This window comes from Desmodus rotundus, chromosome 7 (genome assembly GCF_022682495.2).
Source record: "Desmodus rotundus isolate HL8 chromosome 7, HLdesRot8A.1, whole genome shotgun sequence".
Lineage (NCBI taxonomy): Eukaryota > Metazoa > Chordata > Mammalia > Chiroptera > Phyllostomidae > Desmodus > Desmodus rotundus.
In genome coordinates, this window is record NC_071393.1 from 98,591,263 (window position 1) to 98,610,252 (window position 18,990).

At 33.9% G+C, this 18,990-nt stretch overlaps 1 protein-coding gene across 2 annotated transcripts in view; it reads left to right on the forward strand.

The window, feature by feature from the left end:
• Positions 1–18,036, forward strand: part of ATL1 (atlastin GTPase 1) — a 60,547-nt gene extending 42,511 nt beyond the window's left edge. The window contains exons 8-15 of one of the 2 annotated variants that reach the window (XM_024567692.4): positions 4,534–4,626; positions 5,706–5,844; positions 11,580–11,707; positions 12,782–12,838; positions 13,659–13,730; positions 14,947–15,378; positions 16,597–16,611; positions 17,587–18,036. In XM_024567692.4, the coding sequence (XP_024423460.1) occupies positions 4,534–4,626; positions 5,706–5,844; positions 11,580–11,707; positions 12,782–12,838; positions 13,659–13,730; positions 14,947–15,378; positions 16,597–16,611; positions 17,587–17,697 (1,047 nt within the window). In that variant the 3' untranslated portion in view covers positions 17,698–18,036. The remainder of the gene's footprint in view (positions 1–4,533; positions 4,627–5,705; positions 5,845–11,579; positions 11,708–12,781; positions 12,839–13,658; positions 13,731–14,946; positions 15,379–16,596; positions 16,612–17,586) is intronic. The other variant, XM_045201573.3, reaches the window with a different exon arrangement.
• The last annotated feature ends 954 nt before the right edge of the window (positions 18,037–18,990 follow it).

Here is an 18,990-nt window from a genome sequence, read left to right on the forward strand (position 1 = left end):
TCCAAGATTATTCTATCCAGCAAAACTATCATTTAGAATGGAAGGGCAGATAAAGTGCTTCCCAGATAAGGTCAAGTTAAAGGAGTTCATCATCACCAAGCCTTTATTATATGAAAAGTTCAAGGGACTTATCTAAGAAAAAGATGATGATCAAAAATACAAACAGTAGAATGACAACAAACTCACAGCTATCAACAACTGAACCTAAAATATAACAAAAACAAACTAAGCAAACAACTAGAACAGGAGCAGATTCACAGAAATAGAGATCATATGGAGGGTCATCAGTGGAGAGGGGGAAGGAGGCCTGTGGGGGAAAAGGTACAGAGAATAAGAAGCATACATGGTAGGTACAAAATAGACGGGGGGGAGGTTAAGAATAGTATGGGAAATGGAGAAACCAAAGAACTTATATGTATGACCCACGGAGATGCACTAAGGTGGGGGAATGCTGGTGGGAGGGGGGGTGCAGGGCGGAGGGGCATAAAGTGGAGAAAAAAATGGGACAACTGTAATAGCATAATCAATAAAATATATTAAAAAATAAAAGAAAACAAATGAGACTAACAAAGAGTGAGTTACTATTTTTGGTTAAAAATATGAACTGTAAATGAATAATAGAAAAAACTCTTAAGAGATCATCACTTGTTAGTATACTATTGGCATTATGAATGTCTGTGAAAAGAAAAAGTTTTGACTAAATTTGAGTCAACTAACTCCTGAACAGTTTTGGACTTGTAAATCTAAGTATCTAAAATTGAATTGAGAAACTCATTAAGTAGCAAAAGTGGCTTCCAAAGCTATTTAATAATACTTAAGATTAAAGCAACAAAATTCAAACCAAAAGAATACTAAACATTATATAATTAAAAGATAAAATGCAAATATATTTAAGTCTCAGAACATTTAAGATAGCAACAAAATAATTCATATTTAGATTAGAAAAAGCATGGAGGAAAAACTCCAAAATAAAATAACTTTAAATAAAAGTCTGATTAATTTAGCAAGCTTTCTTAGCAGCAACCACTTCTATCCTCTTCCTCACTCCAGAAAATTCACTGTTTTTTCTATTGTGAACCCATGTCACCTCTATAACCAACATAAAACATGTATTGATATATTTCACATATTTGTATTATAAATAGTCATGTATTAGCATATCAATATGCCATAATTTGTATAGCCATTTCCCAATTGCTAAGCATTTGGGTTTTTTTCACTATTACTTATAGTAGTGCTGTGACACTCATTTTGAATAATTTCCTAAAGAATATAGTCTCCAAAGGGAAGTTAACAAAGGTGATAATGTTTTTTCATGATTTAAAAAATATATATGATCATTTGTAGGATACAGCATAGGGCTATCTTTTGCCCCAGTTGCCTAACTGGATTTAATTCATTTTAAAAATGTATTTATGGCTTCAAATGTTTTTATTTGAGAAAATTAGGATAATTTATAATCTTGATTTTTATCTCTGCCTGTATGTATGAACAAATCAGGATTCAGCAGTGTAGAAAACTGATGGTTTTTGAAATAAGGACTGAGGACTCCACACATAAGGACTGAGATTCATAGAATTCCACACATGATAAACATAAATCATACAAATTATCATGGGAGGGCATGGAACCAATGGGTATGTTTATTAGCTGACTTATACCAGATCGTGAGAGCTAATTAGTAAAATATTCAGGACTTAGGTAAGCCAATTATTAAACGGTTAGTAGCTTGAAATCAGCCATGGTGTGTATACTTACATCAAGAAAGTGTCAAATGCTACAAATCAAGGCGTTTTGTTGTTGTTGGAGAGCCAGTTCACCAGCACACTGGATGGGAGCATTAGGCAGAGAACATGGGAATTTGACTCTATAGATAGAAAAATAGAATATAGATTGTTGATTTGGAAAAATAAGACTTTATATTTGATGCTATTCTACCCATGGTCCTCATTATGTAGACTTTGGAAGGTGTCCAGTGAAAAAGACCAAGAAATGAGACTAAAAATCTTCCAAGAAAAATGCAAAATATAGCCAAACCCACATACTTGGTTGCATTTATCCTGGCTCATGAATTTCTGTTTTACAAAATTGCTTCCTAGCTAACCTCTGTTTTCAAAATACATGTTTTAGCTATCAATGTTCTGAATACAAGTTGTTATATTTTGACAAAAAATTTGACAGAAATTAAATATATATTTATATATATTTAAGTATAGATATTTATATAAATAAATAAATAAAAATATGTTTAAAAATAGTTGGCTATTTAAAGGTAGTGGATATAGGTATTTGTAAATTCTTTTCTCCATAAGAATCTCTTCCCCATAAGAATCCACAAAACAAGGAGAGAGAGAAGGCTCCACCTTAGTGAAACAAGAAATATCCATAATGAAAACTAAGAATCATTCCTTTTTAAAGAAAGAAGATGTGAGCCAAGGATTTTATAATCAGCAAAATTGACTTTCAAATATAAATGGCACACACTGTTATCAACATGTAAGAATGCAAAAACTATTGTTCCCATGAGCCCTTAATGAGAACTGTACTGAAAACTGAGCTTCACATGAAGATGACAGAACTTTATCAAAGGAGAGGCAATCGTATACTATGTGCTGCCTGATAAAGGGACACTTTGCTTCCCATAGTCTTCCTAAAGAAATAGAACCTGAGTCAGATTAAGCCTCTGTATCCAGCTGCCGATTTGTGAAATCCAGAGGACAAAAGAACATGCTGAACTGCTCCATGAATATGCAATCAACAAGGTCCAAGTTATGGGAAACTCTACAGGTCAAATTCCTAGGTTCTTCAATGTTAAGGGAAAATAAGGGATGGAAGAGGAACTTTAAGATTAAAAGAGAGTTAAAAGACATAATTTTAATAGACAAGACTAAAAGATTCAGTTAGAAACTCAGAATATATAAACTTTTAGAAAGAACATTTAAAGATAGCTAATTTTACAAAATATATTTTTTCCTCAATTTCCTATATTTTTTTCAGAAACTAATAGTTAAAGTATCTCAATCTAATTTATAAAAGCATACTGCAATCAGCCCTCAAATTGTAAACTACATGTTTCACACTTAACTTGGGGGGGCAGTGCAGCAGGGATTTTGAAGTGAAACAAGTTTAAATGCTAACTCTTCCATCTCCAGATGTGTGACTTTGAGAAGGTTATTTACTGACAGGTGAGGGTGGAGGGGATTTTTATATATTTCTTCTGAAAAGAATAATAAATTATAACCCATCTCTTAGGAATACATGAACTATCATGTATACAATTCCTTCTATTGTGGTGGCATATAATAGGCACTCAATAAATGCAACCTAATATTACTTTGATTTCAATAGGTCTGGGGTGTGGAGCCCAAGAATTGTGTAGTTTTGAAAACCTCCCAAATGATTTTTCTAATTTGGGAAACAGTCCTTGATAAAATCCTTCTGGATGTGAACAAATATTTACCTTCAAGAATGATTATTAATTCTTAGAGTAGTGGAAAAACTAGAAACCATCTTGGAAAATGGCAAAATAAACTATGGTCTATCCATGTGCTAAAATACTATTTGGCCATTAAAATAAAAATCAACAGAGCACTAACTCTGTATCAGGCACTGTTCTAAATGCCTTATATACCTCATTTAGTAGTCCTGTGAGGTGGGTTCTATTATTATCCCTCTTTGAGAGATAAGGAAATGAAAAGTGTCTATAATATTACAAATAAAAGTTGTGAAGCAGAATCATTTCTCAAGTATTAATAAAAATGTCTTACAATAAAAAATTTGGCCTTCTTAGAAGAAAGACTGAATTAGCTTTCTAATAGAAAATATTTCAAAATCATCATATGAAGTGATCAAATCATTTGCAGCCAGTAACTGTAGGGAAAAATGTGTTACAGTGATATGTTAGTTATTTTTCCAGAGTGTATGTGGAATGGGGGGTGTAGAGAGAGAGATTTGATTATTTGAATTATTTATTTTTGTCATTCTAAATAAATACCCACTTTCAAACCTAATTTTGTATTCTTTTTCTCATTGAGCCATCCCCCCACAGATTATATAAGCTTCAGGTCCCACAAAACCTGGATCCCCACCCCTCTTTATACCATTTGTGCATTAAGAGAACCCCTGTAGAAGAGGATGGGACACATGTAATAGAGGAAAAACATCTAAAGAGATAATAGAAGAAAAGTTTCCTCAAATAAAATTTGAATCTTCATAAAAAGCTGTTTGAAAACTGACAAGCTGAATGCACTCTACCAAGAAATGAGACAGAGATGCCCTCAAATTGGCGGAATAGCACTCTGTAACTATGATCAGTTTTCGAGCAGCTTTTGGTTAACACTTAGTGGAAATAAGATGCTCTAATAGAGGAGAGACTGCTCAGAAACTTTCAAAGATATTATGTTTGCTTTTAATTCCATACTGTGGTAAATAATACTATTTGAGTGACAGTATCATTTAATTGGCTTCAATTAAAAAGCAGAAGGAGGCAACTTAGAGTGCCCTTATCAATCCTTTCTTCTAATTACTTCTTAGAGTCTGATATTTCTTGTTCGAGACTGGAGTTTCCCATACGAGTTTTCATATGGATCTGATGGTGGCTCCAAATTCTTGGAAAAACGCCTCAAGGTTTGTTAGATATTTAGGTGCATGAAATTTCACCAGTAGTAATCTATAGAATTATTTGTTTTGAATGATTTCCTGAATAGATACTCAGTAGCCACAACATCATTTGACCCTCATAGTCTCCTTATAAACAAGCTAAGACAGATTTAATATTTTTAGAATTACAATTTTAAAATATTGTCAATAATTATGATACAGATAAAGAGTTCTTTGTACAGTATTTTATCTACAAAACACTGATTTATTCCTAAAAACAAAACTTTTAATTTGAAGAACTGAATTAGTTCAAGACCAACAGTGCAAATATCCGGATTCATGTTTTTGTAGAGGTTTAAAAGTCAATTTAACAGAAATATCTAATTTTGCAATCCCCAATCTTAGACATTTTGCTAGTAGTTCACAGAAGGTAAAATTAGAAGACCTTTCATTTTCTATGTCATGATGGTTTAATATTGAATGATTTTCATTGAACAGATGTCACAAAAAATATCTACTGAGAAACCTGAAAAAAAAGTCTAGATTTTAAAAAGTTCCTTTATTTATAATCAGGATCTCTGGGCTTACTTTTTTAGGTTTATAATTACTTTTAGGGTAATTTGTACTATTAACTGTCAAATATACGTAAAAAAAAGATACAATTCCCAACTATTCAGATACCTTTCTAGAATTTAAATGTATACCCACCAGGTGACAAGAAGCTGTCTTGAATACCTCCTGAAAAGAAGGGAGGAATATGTTATGATCTGTTCATGTTTCCTATGAGTACTTTGAATTAAAATTGGAATTTGTAGGAACTAGCCAGAGTAAGCCCCACTAATTTGTACTACAGAATGAGCACGCCCATCTGAGTTAGCACAAGAAAGTACATTTTCTAATTGTGATAGTAATTTCATTTTTATGCTATACTTAGGTATGGTAGTATGACAAATTAACCCAAGATTTTACTCTTTATTTAGTATCAGCCCTGTCATGTCATTTTTATAATTGTGGGACTAGATAGGAAATAAAAGATGCCACAGAATTCTCTGGAGTTCAGTTTATATTGGAAGTAGTTTAAACTTCAGGATGATTTACTACTGCAGGTCTCAGGGAACCAGCATGAAGAACTACAGAATGTTCGAAAACACATCCACTCCTGTTTCACCAAAATTTCCTGTTTTCTGCTACCTCATCCTGGTTTGAAAGTAGCTACCAATCCAAACTTTGATGGAAAACTGAAAGGTTTGTCTGTCTTAATGAATATATTTATATCACTTAGTCTGATTATAAAAATGTCTGGGCTTACGACTGCTTGCGTAGTTCATTCACTCATGTGAGGCCGATGATTAGAAATTGTCAGGAGAACTGGGATTCCTGGGCTGGTGCTAGAGCATCTCCTTGGTGAACTGTGGGATTCTGTGGGTGCTGAGTATGTCCACAGGAAACAGGCTAAGTCCTGTGTCCACTTGGGAGGCAATAACTGTCATCCTATCACAGAGGTTCCCGCTCACCCCTGTGCATTGAGAAATTCTCCTTAATGTCTTCCTGTTTAATTTTTGTTATTTACATTAAAGGGGAAAAATAGATATCTATATTATTGGGATGTTGCATTAAGTTATATAATTAGAGATTGAAATATTGCATTGTACTGAATTCAAGGTCTTTAAAACAGCTAATAAATAACTTAATTTAAAATTATGAAAAGCTTTAGTAAAAGTGAAATCCTCTACTGGATGAGGACCAATTTTATAAAAACCAGAAGCACTACAGTGCTTTTCAAATAGTTTTGGGTTGGCCAAAAAGTTAATTTGGTTTTCTCTGTAAGATGGCTCTAGTAGCACTTAGTTGTTTTTATCTTCATTTGAAAGAATTTTGTTATATTATTTTGTGGCAGCTGTCATATCAGCGTGCATTTAAAAAAACTTATCAAAATTGGTGAATTTGTGTGTAGCCGTTTTAATATTGAAGGTAGAAGAAAATAAGCAATATTTTCAACATATTATGGCTTTATTATTTCATGAAGTTAATATTTGAAAAACTACATGGTATTTGGTAAAGTTCCTAAGAATGAAATGTGTATGTTCTGTATGTGTGCCGCATGCTGGGGGAGGATGCTGATGAGGAAAATGGGTCTATCTGTGTGTTTTCAAAATGATAGTTTTTTGGGTTTTGTTTTTTTGTTTTTGCCTCTGAAGGGTTTAATTTAAGATACTGGATCACCATTCTGATTACCAAAGAGTTATACATTAAATATGATACAGAGTATACATTCACTGGTTTGTGGGCACTCTAAGTATCCAATTACTTCAAACTCAAAATGATATAGTTTAACAGTCTTACATAATACTGGAGCTTCTAAAGCTCTACATGAATTGATTTGTGAATACTAATGACAACTAAACCTGGAAATAACTGGGTAATGAACTCAACAGAAGTAACTGCTATTTTTAAATAAACTAAAAATATTTTATCACCCCCCCAAAAAAAGGAAGGTAAAAACGCAACTGAAACATAAAAAAAGATTTGTGCAGTGTATGGAGAAAGGTGCTGTGACCGATCGAACATGTCTAAAGTGGTTCACAAAGCTTCATGCTCGCATTTTCTCACCGGACAATGCTCCATGTTTTCGTAGATCAGTTGAAGTTGATAGCTATCAAAGTGAGACATTAATTGAGAACGATCAACGTTATACCACGCAAGAAAGAGATAGCCAACATATTCAAAATATCCAAATCAATAAAGTTACTGGTGAAAATGAAAAATGTGTGTCTTTTATTTTTACAGAAAAAGCCATAGAGACTTTTTGGCCAACCCAATATGTACTAATAATATGTAATTCTCTCTTAAACAGAGGCATGTCTAACATTTTAAGATTTCAAACCAACTCAACTTATTTTTAAAAAAGGGGGGGGTGAAGGTAGAGGTATGGGAAAACAGAAGCTAATCTTCCCTAATAGGTAATCACCAGCTCCTTAGATCTTTGCTTTGTAGTTAATACAAGGTAGTACAAGACACTTCTGACCTGTTTACTTGTAAGCCTAGTATTGAGTACACCACTGAGTTCAGACATTTGCTTAATATACTGTGGCCTTTCTGCATTGTACTAGGGTGGTGAGACAGTGGCATAAATTTCTCAGCACAATTGTTTTCAAAGGGCTTACAGTTACTTTTTTTTAAGAAAAAAGGACAACATATGTCCAGTTTTATGGCAGGATTGAAAAGCAACGAGCCACAGTGTTTACTTTCAGATATCTTATACTATGCCTTTAACAATGATAGTGTTAAAAATAGAATCCCAAAATTTAAATCATCAGCATTGCTTTTATACATTTTAAATTATCTTACCTTTATAAAACAGAAAAATAGCAGTAGGCTATTAATGCATGGTTTCCAGGATCCTAGTATTTCACTGTCACTTATGAATTCCAATCCATGAGTGAGCACATAGGCTTCTTGATACTATGCAATTACCTAATGGCTTCCATGTGTTTTGAATAAATTACATAAAAAGGCGGCTTCCACAAGGCCTCTCTTTCTTCTCTGGAGTTGAGAAGCCGTAAACAGGCAAGAGGAGGGGCAGGCCTTCAACAACAGTCCTTTATTGGACAAAAAAGTACTCTTGTTCCATTCCTGTGGTATCCATCTACAGTTCTTAAATTAACTGATACATTTTGCAATAAAAGATCTAGGGAGACAGTTTAAGATAAATCATGCAAATATAGAATCTCAATTTTTAACAGATCTGTTCTCCATCAAAGTTTATTCATGTCTAACATGTACTGACCCACACAATTGGTTTACAGTTCCCCATAAGTTACGAGTTTGCCACCGTAGCCAGCCTGAAAGAGCAGTGAAAGACAGCTTTAGTGTCCCATCAAAACCTCCATTTTGATGAGGTTTATAGGACTGCTATAATCCCTCTGTGTGCCCAAACGTTCTATTTTACCTCAGTTTCTCCTTGGCAGTTTTGATAGTCTGTTGTCTACATTGTTTTTCCATCCCATCCTGCGTGTTATAATTTGGTGTGATTTCTATCCAGGACATCTTGTCTGCTGGCCACACTGTTCTCCGGGGGGCTGGCATCTGACTGTTGCCTCTGGAGAAGAAATGCCTCTGAGTAAAAAACTGGGCAAAAATTGTTCTATAATAGTTTCTCACACACTCCTCACAACTTATAGAAATAACTTTTCAAGTTCATTATTGGTGGTAATAATTGCTGTAATTACTGTTTGTTCATGGTCCCCCACATTGTTGAAATTATCTATTTCCAGTGGTATTTAAAACATAATACTATGACCCTGACTGGTGTGGCTCAGTGGCTCATCCGCTGGCAAATCAAAAGGTTGGTTCAGTTCCATGCCAGGCACATACCTGGGTTGTGGGCCAGGTCCCCGGATAGGGGTGTGTGAGAGGCAACCAATTGATGCTTCTCTCACACATCAATGTTTCCCTGTCTTTCTCCCCCTCTTCCCCTCTCTCTAAAAACAAGTAAATGAAATCTTTTTAAAAACTTATAATACTATAATTAAATTTAATCACTATTGATTTAATAGCTTCCCAAATAGGAAATCAAAGGACCAGAAGCACTGAATCATTCATTCATGCTACATTCAAGCAGTTCTTAACCCAAAGTCTACTGAATGAATACCTCCACTAACATAACAAGACCAACCTTTTAATAAACAAAGAATTACCTGTTTTTGAGTTTGCTCTGTGTTACAGTGCCCCAAGTAGAACAGCCAGGGAAACACGCCGTAAGTTGTGGAGCTCCTCCTTAGCAGCTCCAGGTGACTTCAGAAAACAAAACCAACACCATTGCAAGGGGATTATTTTAAAAAAGGTGTTTCTAATGACTTGTCAGAGTCAGGTGATCCCAAGAAACTATCTTCCTTGGTTACTTTACATGGCAGCACTACACCTGCCCTGCAGAGATCTTATAAAGCATGTTTCATATCCTCAGTTATTGTGGCAGATACCCACTTTGGCCTAGCCCCTGAATTCCTAGCAAGGTTTTACTCCTGTGACAAAAAATTATTGAGGAAATGATGAAAACAGAACATCATCCTGTATAATCATCTACCCACACATATTTATTAAAATTTGCAGTGGGCCAAATTTGATTGGTATACTTCTTCAATTTGGTCTTAACTGGTCTGCAGATGTTCTGGGTCATGTATTTACTGTGTTCAACTAATGTTGTTAGCAAAATCTCCCACTTGTGTATGTTACGAGTATATTGTTCATATTTGCTGAATCCCACATTGAAATGTCTGGCATTGGTCTCAGTGAGAACAGAGTTAGACCATGACTAATGCCATCTTCAGACACATTTTTAATCCAAATATGCTGATTACCTTAACAATAATTACCACACTTGCTGGCCTATTAGATACACAGGTGTATCTTATTGCATTCCAATTTCATAAGGAAAAATGGGGGAGGGGATATTTAAGTATGTTTTGAAAGTGATTTAAAAGTGGTTTTATAAGGAGAAAGCCTTTTGTTTTATACAGAAAATTAAGAAAAAATTCATACATTCTAGACATATAGTAATATTCTACAGATGCTGAAAAAAGCATAAAATCATATAGCAAAGAAGAAACGTATTACTATCAGTAAATACAGATACATAGCAGGCAACAAAACACAACACAGGAATGTGGTAACATAATACAAATACCAGTATTGTATTTCAGAGAATTCTGGTAACTAAATAGCAAACCACAATAATAAATACATTTGAATAAATCTATATATAATACAAAGCAAAATTGTAAGTAAAATTTGGTACAATGCAAACAGCAAAATAAATTTGAGTAAACTCCTATACAAACAGTCATAACACAAGGGCACTAAAATCTCAAAGCTATACAAAATGTGAAGCAGAAGGCTGAAGGATTTCCCACATCATGCTCATGCATGTCATAAAAGTAGCAAGCAAGAGAAGAAAAAATAAATTCTTAGGTGAACTGGTATTTCAATGTATATTTAGGCTGTAAAAACAAGCAGGAAAAATGCAAACACAATCACAAGGTTTTCATCGTTGCCCATAAGACCTCGGAAATCACCAAGCCCAAAGCCTGAAAACTCAGTAACTGCTGAAATTCATATTTTTAAAAACTATATGCAGTTACTGCATTTACTTAGATATCAAGTCTCTAGACATACCTTACTTTTTACATATGTGTATTTTTCTATGTTTTGAAATAATGATTTAAGAAATTATCACTGTGTTCAAAAGACTTCTTTGAGGGTGTTTTCTTTGTTACTTTGCTAAATCTGTAATGTTAAGGTTAACTTAATGCTATAACATGGGTTATGTGTAGTCACTGTGCCAAGCAGGATAGGTGAGTAACTCCCACTACCTCAGGTCGGCTCACTACTCCATTAGGCGCCTCTCTGTATTTTCTTGCCATGGTATTTATATATTCACGTTGCTGTGTTTCACCACTAGAGGTAGCATCATCATTGCTATCTTTTTGAACTTCAGTTGCTAGTTACCACACCATACCCAGGTCTATACACTTTTCATAAGAGGGATACTAAACACAGAAAAATTTTGGATACATTTTCTGGAGGGAATACATCTTCTTACCTGGTAAATATCTGGCTTTCCCCCCATTTTGAGCATATATATAAAACCACAAAGACTTAAAGACAGAATACTTGAAATGTTTATGTGAGTAGGGTGTAAAATAAATGTATAATGTTTCATATCACGAAAGCTATTTTACAGGTGGAAGATGAGATAAATGTGTGATTGAAATGGAGATAAGAAAGACCAGCAGTAGAAAATTTGGGCAAAGAAGATCATTCACCCTAAGAAATGTGGATTTCAGGAGTTGTTTAGATGGTAGGAAAGTGATAGCTTTTATCACTGGGGAAGAAATTAGAGGAAATCAAAGGATGTATTATTGAATGGCATGGAGGACTAGATAGGATTTTTAAAATAATGATGAATTTGCTTTTACTTGTAGAAATAGATGATGAATTCATCAAAAACTTGAAAATACTCATTCCTTGGCTACTTAGTCCTGAGAGCCTAGATATTAAAGAGATCAATGGGAACAAAATCACCTGCCGAGGTCTGGTGGAGTACTTCAAGGTATTGCTGTCATTTCTAGCACATTTGTGAGTACTTAGATTTGACATGTTGGGAATACAGTTCCTATTTGAAACTACAACAACAAAAATTACGGACTGTAATACCGGGGCAAAGGTATGAGGGATCTATAAAAATGATGAAAAAATTGTAAGATTCCCAAGAGGAACTTGCTTTCTGAAATTAGTTTTTGAGAAAACTCCTTGAGTTATAAAAATCTTTTATATAATGTATAAAATGTACAAATGTATAAAAATGTATACATATTTGTATAAAAATCTTTTTTGGGGAGTCTTTCCCAGGGTCTATACCACATAGTCCTCAGTTATGACCTACACTGAATTTTACTTTCATTCTGAAGATTTTCTCAAAGGGGCTACACCTTGCCTTCCCTACTGGAGAAAATGCTTCCACGTTCCCCACTCTGCACCAAGGGCCAATTTGAAATGGCCTTTTTGCATTTACATGTTTACCTCAGGTAGTCCTGAATACAACACATTTTTTTTTTACCAATCCACATATATAGTGAAGAATTTCAGTTACCAATCTAATTTGTGTATTGATGCTCCAAGAACTAAAATATCAATTTTTAAAATTAACATTTTGTCATTTCAAATGCGGTCATATATCTCCTGTGTGATTACTTACCTTCATCACTCTCAGCAATAAACGACATATTTATCTAAAATTTCAATTCTTACTGTGCACAACACTGTGGAGGAACTTAGAAGTTAATAGGAGATTCAGGACCCTTACAGAAACCTGTTTCATGAAGCTTACGACATCAGCAGGTACATATTCCTGTGGGTAACTGAAAAAGAATGGTCACTCCTAGCAGAGGGATCTGAGAAAGCTTTAAAGGTGGTAGAAGTGAGTTAAGCCAGGAAGAGTAGGACTGGCAAGGGGGGAAGTGTGAAAAAGGAACAAGAAGCAAGTAAAAAGGAATTAAAGGATGAGAAAAAGATAATAGTTCCTGAAACTGCCAAGACCTTAGACCTTAGAATACAATTTAACAGAATTAGGGAAATATAGAATAGAATTACTTGAACATGAGTCTTTTGCTTTCTTTCTTTTTAGGCTTATATAAAGATTTATCAGGGTGAAGAATTACCACATCCCAAGTCCATGTTACAGGTATTTATTAATCAGGAGGCATGACACTTTAAAACACACTTGTCACTAAAGCTAAGCTTTCCTTAGCTTTATGCTATGCTAAGAAAAAGATTATGTTCCAATCTGCTCGTCAGAAATTACCAAATTAAAATAGTAGGCAGGATGATTTACTAGATTACTTTTCTAATAACTGCCCATTTGTGTGTGGAGCTAAACTATCACATAAACGTATAGCAGCATTCTCTTTGCAGTAAATTTGTTTAGAAAACACACTCATACTGTGGTTTAGATTCACACATGTAACAAGAAGTAGAAAAGCAGGTCCAGGTTTTAAACAAGTGGTCTCTACAAATAACATTTGAAAAAGGAGAAACTGGCCTTTTTCTTATTAAAAAAATTTTCTTTAAGTTCTTAATAGTTCTTTTTGTTAACAGATAATTGTATTATCAGTAGCAGCCATTACACTTGATATATTGTAAATATATATATTAGTATATATAAAATATACTATATATTATTTCCCATGTGCCTGGATTTATAGATTCCACTCCCCCAATTTGGTGAGAGGCTTAAAAATATTTTTTGAGGAAAAAACCCTTCCAAATGAAGATTCAGTTTAGAACTATGGTTTATTGAGTAAACATCTATGTATTATGCATTTTGAAATTTTATTTTTACTAACTTTTTTAATGTAATGGAAATATTTCAAGGATTTCAAGTTATTTGATGACCTTGGGTTCTTGCACATTTCTTATACATGATGCTTATAAATGAGAACTGCCTGTGGAAGTTTCATAAATATGAATTCCATCTTACATCATATTTTGTACTTTGTCCAAAGGCCACAGCAGAAGCTAACAATTTAGCGGCCGTGGCAACTGCCAAGGATACATACAACAAAAAAATGGAAGAGGTAAGAATTAAATTATATTTTAAATGTTTTAAATAAAGTCAGTATTTCTCCCGTGAGCTCATTCCTTCCAAGTTATACTGTAGACACATGCAAAGAGGTGGCTTGACTTTCTCAGCTTAGATATATATCACATTTCTATTCCTTGTATTCCTAAAATATTTTAAAAGAAACCAAGAAAAGAACACTATGTACTGCACACTTTTCAATGTATTTTAAAGGTTATTTCTGTGTTTAATAGACACATTTTTTTTTACCATCTTTCCACTACTTTATAAGATTTAGTGGCTAAAATAACATATGCTACCCTCTCCACTACACCTCCCTTTATTCCACAATTCCAGAATTTCTATCTTAAAAAAGAAATTAAGCCTCTAGGGCCAATATTTCTACATACCATATATATTCTTTTTGTTTAGCATTCTCAATTAGGATGCACCTAATAATTATTGTGTACATCTAATGTGGTGGGCATTTGTTCCCCTGAAAATGTTATAAAATCAAAATTGATGGAGCCTTAGAGTCAAGGGATATACAGTAGTAGTATATGGAATATTGTTTTTGACATAATAAAGGGTAATTAGAATGAGATTATCCTTTATATAGTTAAATCTCAAATAACCAAAGTGAATGGTACAAGTGAAATTTCCTTTGTAACTTCTGAAAAACATTTGAAAATGTGGTCCAAGAACATTTACTATGTTTCTCCATTTAGTCTCTTGAAGAAAATACTGAATGGGCTCCACTGAAACAAAAATCAGTGAAAGCGCCAAAGAAATTTTTTATTTTTACTTTAGAGCTTTATAGCATTACTCATTGTTTTAAATTAAACTTCGTTAGTCAAAATCATTTCAGTGCAGTTAGAAAAAACTTCCCAAAGGGACGAGGTTTCTTGAATTTGGATTCATTCTGTACATGAACTCAGTTTGCAGTTCACTTTGTGTCATGCCTTTTCATCTTGAGGAACTTGGATTAAGTTATGGGTATTCTTTCCCATGTGAAAAAGAAAACAAAAATAAAACAAAAATAAGAATGACTTCCTATAAGTCACCTACAAAGCACCAGTCCCACTTATAGTCACATCTGATAGATATGAACTGTGGAAAGCTCCTTGATTATTAATGTGTTCTAACAAATTTAGCTATATAAGTGAAAAATTTTTACACAGTTGCTAATTTTACTCTGCATTGCATAAACTATACTTCTGCATCTGATACAGATTTGTGGTGGTGACAAACCATTTCTGGCCCCTAATGACCTGCAGACCAAACATCTGGAACTTAAGGAAGAGGCTGTGAAGCTATTCCGAGGGGTGAAGAAGATGGGTGGGGAGGAATTTAGCCGGCGTTACCTGCAGCAGTTGGAGAGTGAAATAGATGAACTTTATATCCAGTATATCAAGCACAATGATAGCAAAAATATCTTCCATGCAGCTCGTACTCCAGCCACACTGTTTGTTGTCATCTTTATCACATATGTGATTGCCGGTGTGACTGGATTCATTGGTTTGGACATCATAGCTAGCCTATGCAATATGATAATGGGACTGACCCTTATCACCCTGTGCACCTGGGCATACATCCGGTACTCTGGAGAATACCGAGAGCTGGGAGCTGTGATAGACCAAGTGGCTGCAGCCTTGTGGGACCAGGTAGGAACACTTTTAATTCTCTTCAACTAAATACAGTGCACATTGGAATGCCATCTATGTACAGGACACTATGTTAGATGTTAGAAATACACTGATCAACATGACCTGGGCTCCAATTTTCAAGAACTTTGGAATCTGTCAGACAGTTAGATACGAATGACTATGTAACACAGTATGTGAAGTCCCACACAACTGTTTTCCAGTTAACATTTTAATATTTTTTAAAAATACATGGATTAGACAGTGTTCTTATTTTTTCCTACCCTAAAAGTTAAAAGTAGTATGAGAAAACACATTTTTTTATTTAGCTCATTATGACTCAATTATATATGTCAGCCTTACAATATACAACCTATTGTTTGACTAGCACTGACTTTGTTAGGATTGTACGAACCACTAACATAAGTTGTCCTATCATTCTCTCGTTTAAGTACCGACTCCTAAAAACATTATCTGATTACTTCAGATTATCTTTATTTGAACTAGACATCTGCACCAGGCCATAGCATGAGTCCAGGTCAACCTCCGGGTCAGTTGTACTTTATGGGACAATTAATCATAACCTGGGGAATCAGGCCTACCATGGTCCATTGTTTAAATAATTGATTATGGATACAGGAGATAATTATAAACACACCGAGAACAATAATCAATTCACTCTGTCATTCTGAAAGTGTCCTCAGTTCCCTCATGAAAATTTAGGGGAATTTAGTGAAGCTAAAGTTGACATTCGTCAGAAAATTTTGAAGACTTTTGAACATTTATGATCTGAGGTAGCAAGTAATAACAATTCTCCCAGCATTAAGAGTATACTTACATACTCTTTAAAACAGAATTTTAACTAATGGATTTACCTGTGTGCCTTTGAAAAATCTAGTTGAGATAAACTAAAGGTAGCACTATGAGAAGAGAATGAATTAAAAACTGGATCCTCTGAGCCACTGTCTTAAATAGCCCCTCGACCTCAAAGGATTGAAGAGGGGCTATCTGAGGAAATCCCAATGCTCTCCTAGAATATGATACTGAACCCTGTAAGGGATATAGAATTGGTTCTTCAAAAAATTTATATAAAATATGAATATAAACAAAAAATCTATAGGGATATTTATTCTTAAATGCTCACCAATTAATACTGTAAGCAAAGTTGAATGATCATAATGCTATTAATGAAACAGGATATATACTTTTTTTCTCCCTTTTAAACTGCCTTTGCCACAGGGAAGTACAAATGAGGTAAGTTAAATTTTTTTTAATTAAGAGCTATATATTTGTAAACATTATGATGTTATTTTACAAACCAACTAGCCATTAAAGGATGTCTAAATGTAGATTAAAAAATCTTTGGTGACGTATGATTTCACTCATATGTGCGATATAAAACTGAAACTATTGGACACAGACAGCAATGTGGTGGTTGCCAGCAGGAAGGGGTTGGGGAGTATGGGGTTCAGGGGGGACCTAAATATGGTGATGGAAGATGGTATGACTTTAGATGGTGGGCACACAGTACAATATAAAGATCCAGTATCGTAGAAATGTACACTTGAAATTTGTATGATCTTATTAACTGATGTCACCCCAATAAACTTAATTTTTTAAAAAAGGCTTTCTGATTCTGAATAAGGTTTTGTAAAATATGAACTAATTAATAGAAACAAGGCAAGAAGACATTTAAGTGAGGGATCCCAGTGTGACAGGGGGAAGGGGCAACACATGTGCTTATTTGCCTGACTCTATCAGGAAATAATGACTAAAGGTGGCCCCATTCTGATAAATCTATAAGGAAGTCCTGATAACAAGTGGTCTAGCTATGTACAGTAAAGTAGCTGTTGGCAGTGAGAAGTTTTGAGCCCCTATAATTCCTCTAAAACTGACAAGTTCTCAACATGCCCCTGGGACATAATGAGTGGTTAGGAAGCTGCACTCCCAGAGGTGTTCAAGGTAAAAGGAAATGCAGCCTGAGAATAAAACATTTACCATGAAGACCAATCCACAAAAGTAGTAACACACAAGGGGAGAGTTGAAAATACTTTTGGGTTCTAAGATACTAGTTATTAATTGATATACTGTATAGATTAATGATATATAGACTCCAAATTTAGCATGCTGTATTTCATATAGTACCATAAACTAATTATACTTTAAAAAGGAAAAACTTGACAACTGTGTGTTTAGTATGTTTTATAATCTGTACTCTTGTATTTTTAGGCTTTATACAAGCTTTACAGTGCAGCAGCAACCCACAGACATCTGTATCATCAAGCTTTTCCTGCACCAAAGTCAGAATCTACTGAACAATCAGAAAAGAAGAAAATTTAATCCAAAATTTAAAAAGTACAGGTGCATGATCCGTTGTCAGTTAAATATTATTTCATGTCTCCATGTAAACACTCACAGTGCTTCCATCAGAACAGAGTAAAATACCAAACAACTCTGAAGTCTGCAAAATGGTTTAATTCTTTTATTTCAGTGTTTAATAGCAGATATATGTGTGCATGGTTATTATCATTTTGTTAACATGTACAGTATCCTGATTTTGTCTTCAAATATGCTGTTATAATTTAAAATTATTTGTCTATTTATGATGATAGTATAGGTGTTCTGCTTGAATTTACTAAATTCTACTACTGGGTTATAATTAAAACATGTAGTAATATTACTCCATGTTTAGATATGCTCATTTAATTTCTACAGAAGAATTTTTAGGTTATTTCAGTCATTTGTTAAAGCACAGCATTAGAAGTCAACAGGCTTAATCCAATCTGTATCATCTTACATATCCCATAAGCTTTTATTTTAAAGACATTTAAGAGAGCTTTTCAGTTGCTTTATCAAAAACTATGCATTGCTTCTTTTATATTATAATTTAATATAGAATATAAACCTCTTGATCAAAAATGCACAAAAACCACTTTGTATGTAAGTTTCTGCATTGTATAATTTTTCATTTGGTACACAAAGAAATGTATTCATCATAGGTTTATTCTTTTAAAATGTGAGCTACTATTAAAGTTTACTTTGGTTCCTAAGATTAAAAACAAATGCTCCCTGAATTTGGAAATGTTTGAGGTGTTGATAAAGAATGGTGATGGTTTATCTTTTTTCAGAAATTCAAAAGGCATTTTTTTTAATGTTGACCCCATTACAAATTCAGGTTTCCATTTTGAGAAGTGTAGGCTAATCCCTTTAGGTACTTTCTCTTTTTACCCAGTGAGTCTGTATTGCATTTCTAATTACTAAAATCTCTAGTGAAATTTCATTGAGCATACCTTTTAGAGAAAAAGTAAGTGTGGTGATGAAAAAAGTAATGCCTCTTACCTAGGAGCTCTAGTAATTTCTAACTTTCTTAGAAAAGGCCCAGCTGTAATTAAATCGTAATGAAGTAAAGTGTAATGGGAAAAAATAATTCAGATAGAAAAGCCTGTGACAGTCCATAAGATATGTAAACTTAAATCTTACAAAAGTTTGACCACATGCCCTGCAAAGTAACTTTCTCCACTGATAAAATTCCACTAGCTTATTTTCATTTTTCAATACCCCGTTCAATGTATTGCTTCCTTTGCCTATGGATCTTACGAATGGAAAAAATCAAACATTCATAGCACTATGTAT